This window comes from Piliocolobus tephrosceles, unplaced genomic scaffold, assembly GCF_002776525.5.
Source record: "Piliocolobus tephrosceles isolate RC106 unplaced genomic scaffold, ASM277652v3 unscaffolded_21105, whole genome shotgun sequence".
NCBI lineage: Eukaryota > Metazoa > Chordata > Mammalia > Primates > Cercopithecidae > Piliocolobus > Piliocolobus tephrosceles.
The window spans coordinates 8434-9877 of NW_022303317.1; the positions used below are offsets into that span (position 1 = coordinate 8434).

Below are 1444 nucleotides of genomic sequence, written 5' to 3' on the forward strand. Positions count from 1 at the left end.
TGGGCCCAGGTGGGCAGTGCCGAGCGGGGCTGGAGAAGGGAGAGGTGGGCCCAGGAGGGGTAGCGCGGTGCAGGCGCTGGGGGCTGGGGCCACACCGGCCTCACCGCGTACCACCCACAGATCGTGGTGTCCCTGGTGAATGGGCGCCCAGGCGCCATGAATTTCTCCTACTCACCGCTGCTGCGGGAGTTCACCAAGGCCACTAACGTCCGCCTGCGCTTCCTGCGCACCAACACGCTGCTGGGCCACCTCATGGGGAAGGCGCTGCGAGACCCCACAGTCACCCGCCGGGTGAGCTGCCTGTGGCCCAGGCAGGGGAGGGGGACTTGCCGGGTGGACCCGGGACTTGGGGTGGGTGAGGCCTGGCTGCCTGGCGCTCACGGGGCCTGCGGGTGCAGTATTATTACAGCATCAAGGACATCAGCATCGGAGGCCGCTGTGTCTGCCACGGCCACGCGGACGCCTGTGATGCCAAAGACCCCACAGACCCGTTCAGGTGAGGCCCCGTTCAGGGGGGGCCCCGTTCGGGGGGGGCCCCGTTCAGGTGCAGTTCTCAGTTCCCTGCCTGTCCTTGTCACCCCTGCCGAACCTGAGGGTGGGTGACCTGGTTCCATGGTCCACCATGACCCTGTTCTCTGTGTGACCTGAACTGACCACCATTGCGTGGGCCTCAGTTTCCTCATCTGTGCGGTGATGTGGAGGCGAGGGCGTGTGCAGCCTCCCTAGGGTGCCCCATCTTGGTTTGGGGGAGCCTTGCCCTCCTGCTGGCAGAGGCAGGGCTCTCCGGACCCCCAGGCCAGCTGGCCTTCCCACAGTGGCGGACCCCCGGGGCCCGGTGAGGAGAGTCAGTCAGTGATGAGGATGACTGATTCCCGAGTCCACGTCTGCGTGCCCTGGAATGGACAGGTGCCCGCTACCTGCCAAGGCAGCCCTCATTCACTTATAGGGGTGCCCACTCAGCTCCCCCAACCTTTCAGGACACAACAGACAACTTCCCTGCTGCCGCCAGCCCTCACCTTCACTCCAACCAAGCAGGGACCAAGGCCCAGGATGGGGATGGTGGGATGGGGGCAGCCAAAACCCCACATCTGCTATGCCCTGTGTGCCTGCTTTCGGGGGCGGCCAAGGGCACTGCAGAGCATCCACCTCCCGGGCGCCCCGCACAGAACGGGCAGCGGCCCTGGTGCTGGCACCTGCACATTCCTGGGCCCCACCCAGAATCCTCAGTGAGGTAGGGCTGGGCTCATACTCCCGAGAAGCAGCCCCGGGGCACGTCCGTCCTTTCCTCCCTGCCTCTGTTCCTTCAGCCAGCAGCTGTGTGTTGAGCGCCTAACACGTGCTGGGCCCTCTTCCTGGAAATGGGAAGAGGGTGGGACCCAAGTCCAGCCACAGGAGCACCTGTTCTGGGGGAGGCAGCTGGGGAACACGCAAACCAGTACTCAGC

General features: G+C 65.7%; 1 protein-coding gene across 1 annotated transcript in view; it reads left to right on the forward strand.

Moving 5' to 3' along the window:
- Window positions 1-1231, forward strand: part of LOC113221142 (laminin subunit alpha-5-like) — a gene marked incomplete at both ends in the record, with an annotated part of 4668 nt that extends 3437 nt beyond the window's left edge. The window contains 3 exons of the mRNA XM_026450499.1: window positions 121-291; window positions 399-496; window positions 961-1231. Coding sequence (XP_026306284.1) covers window positions 121-291; window positions 399-496; window positions 961-1231 — 540 coding nt within the window. The remainder of the gene's footprint in view (window positions 1-120; window positions 292-398; window positions 497-960) is intronic.
- Between the last annotated feature and the right edge of the window lie 213 nt (window positions 1232-1444).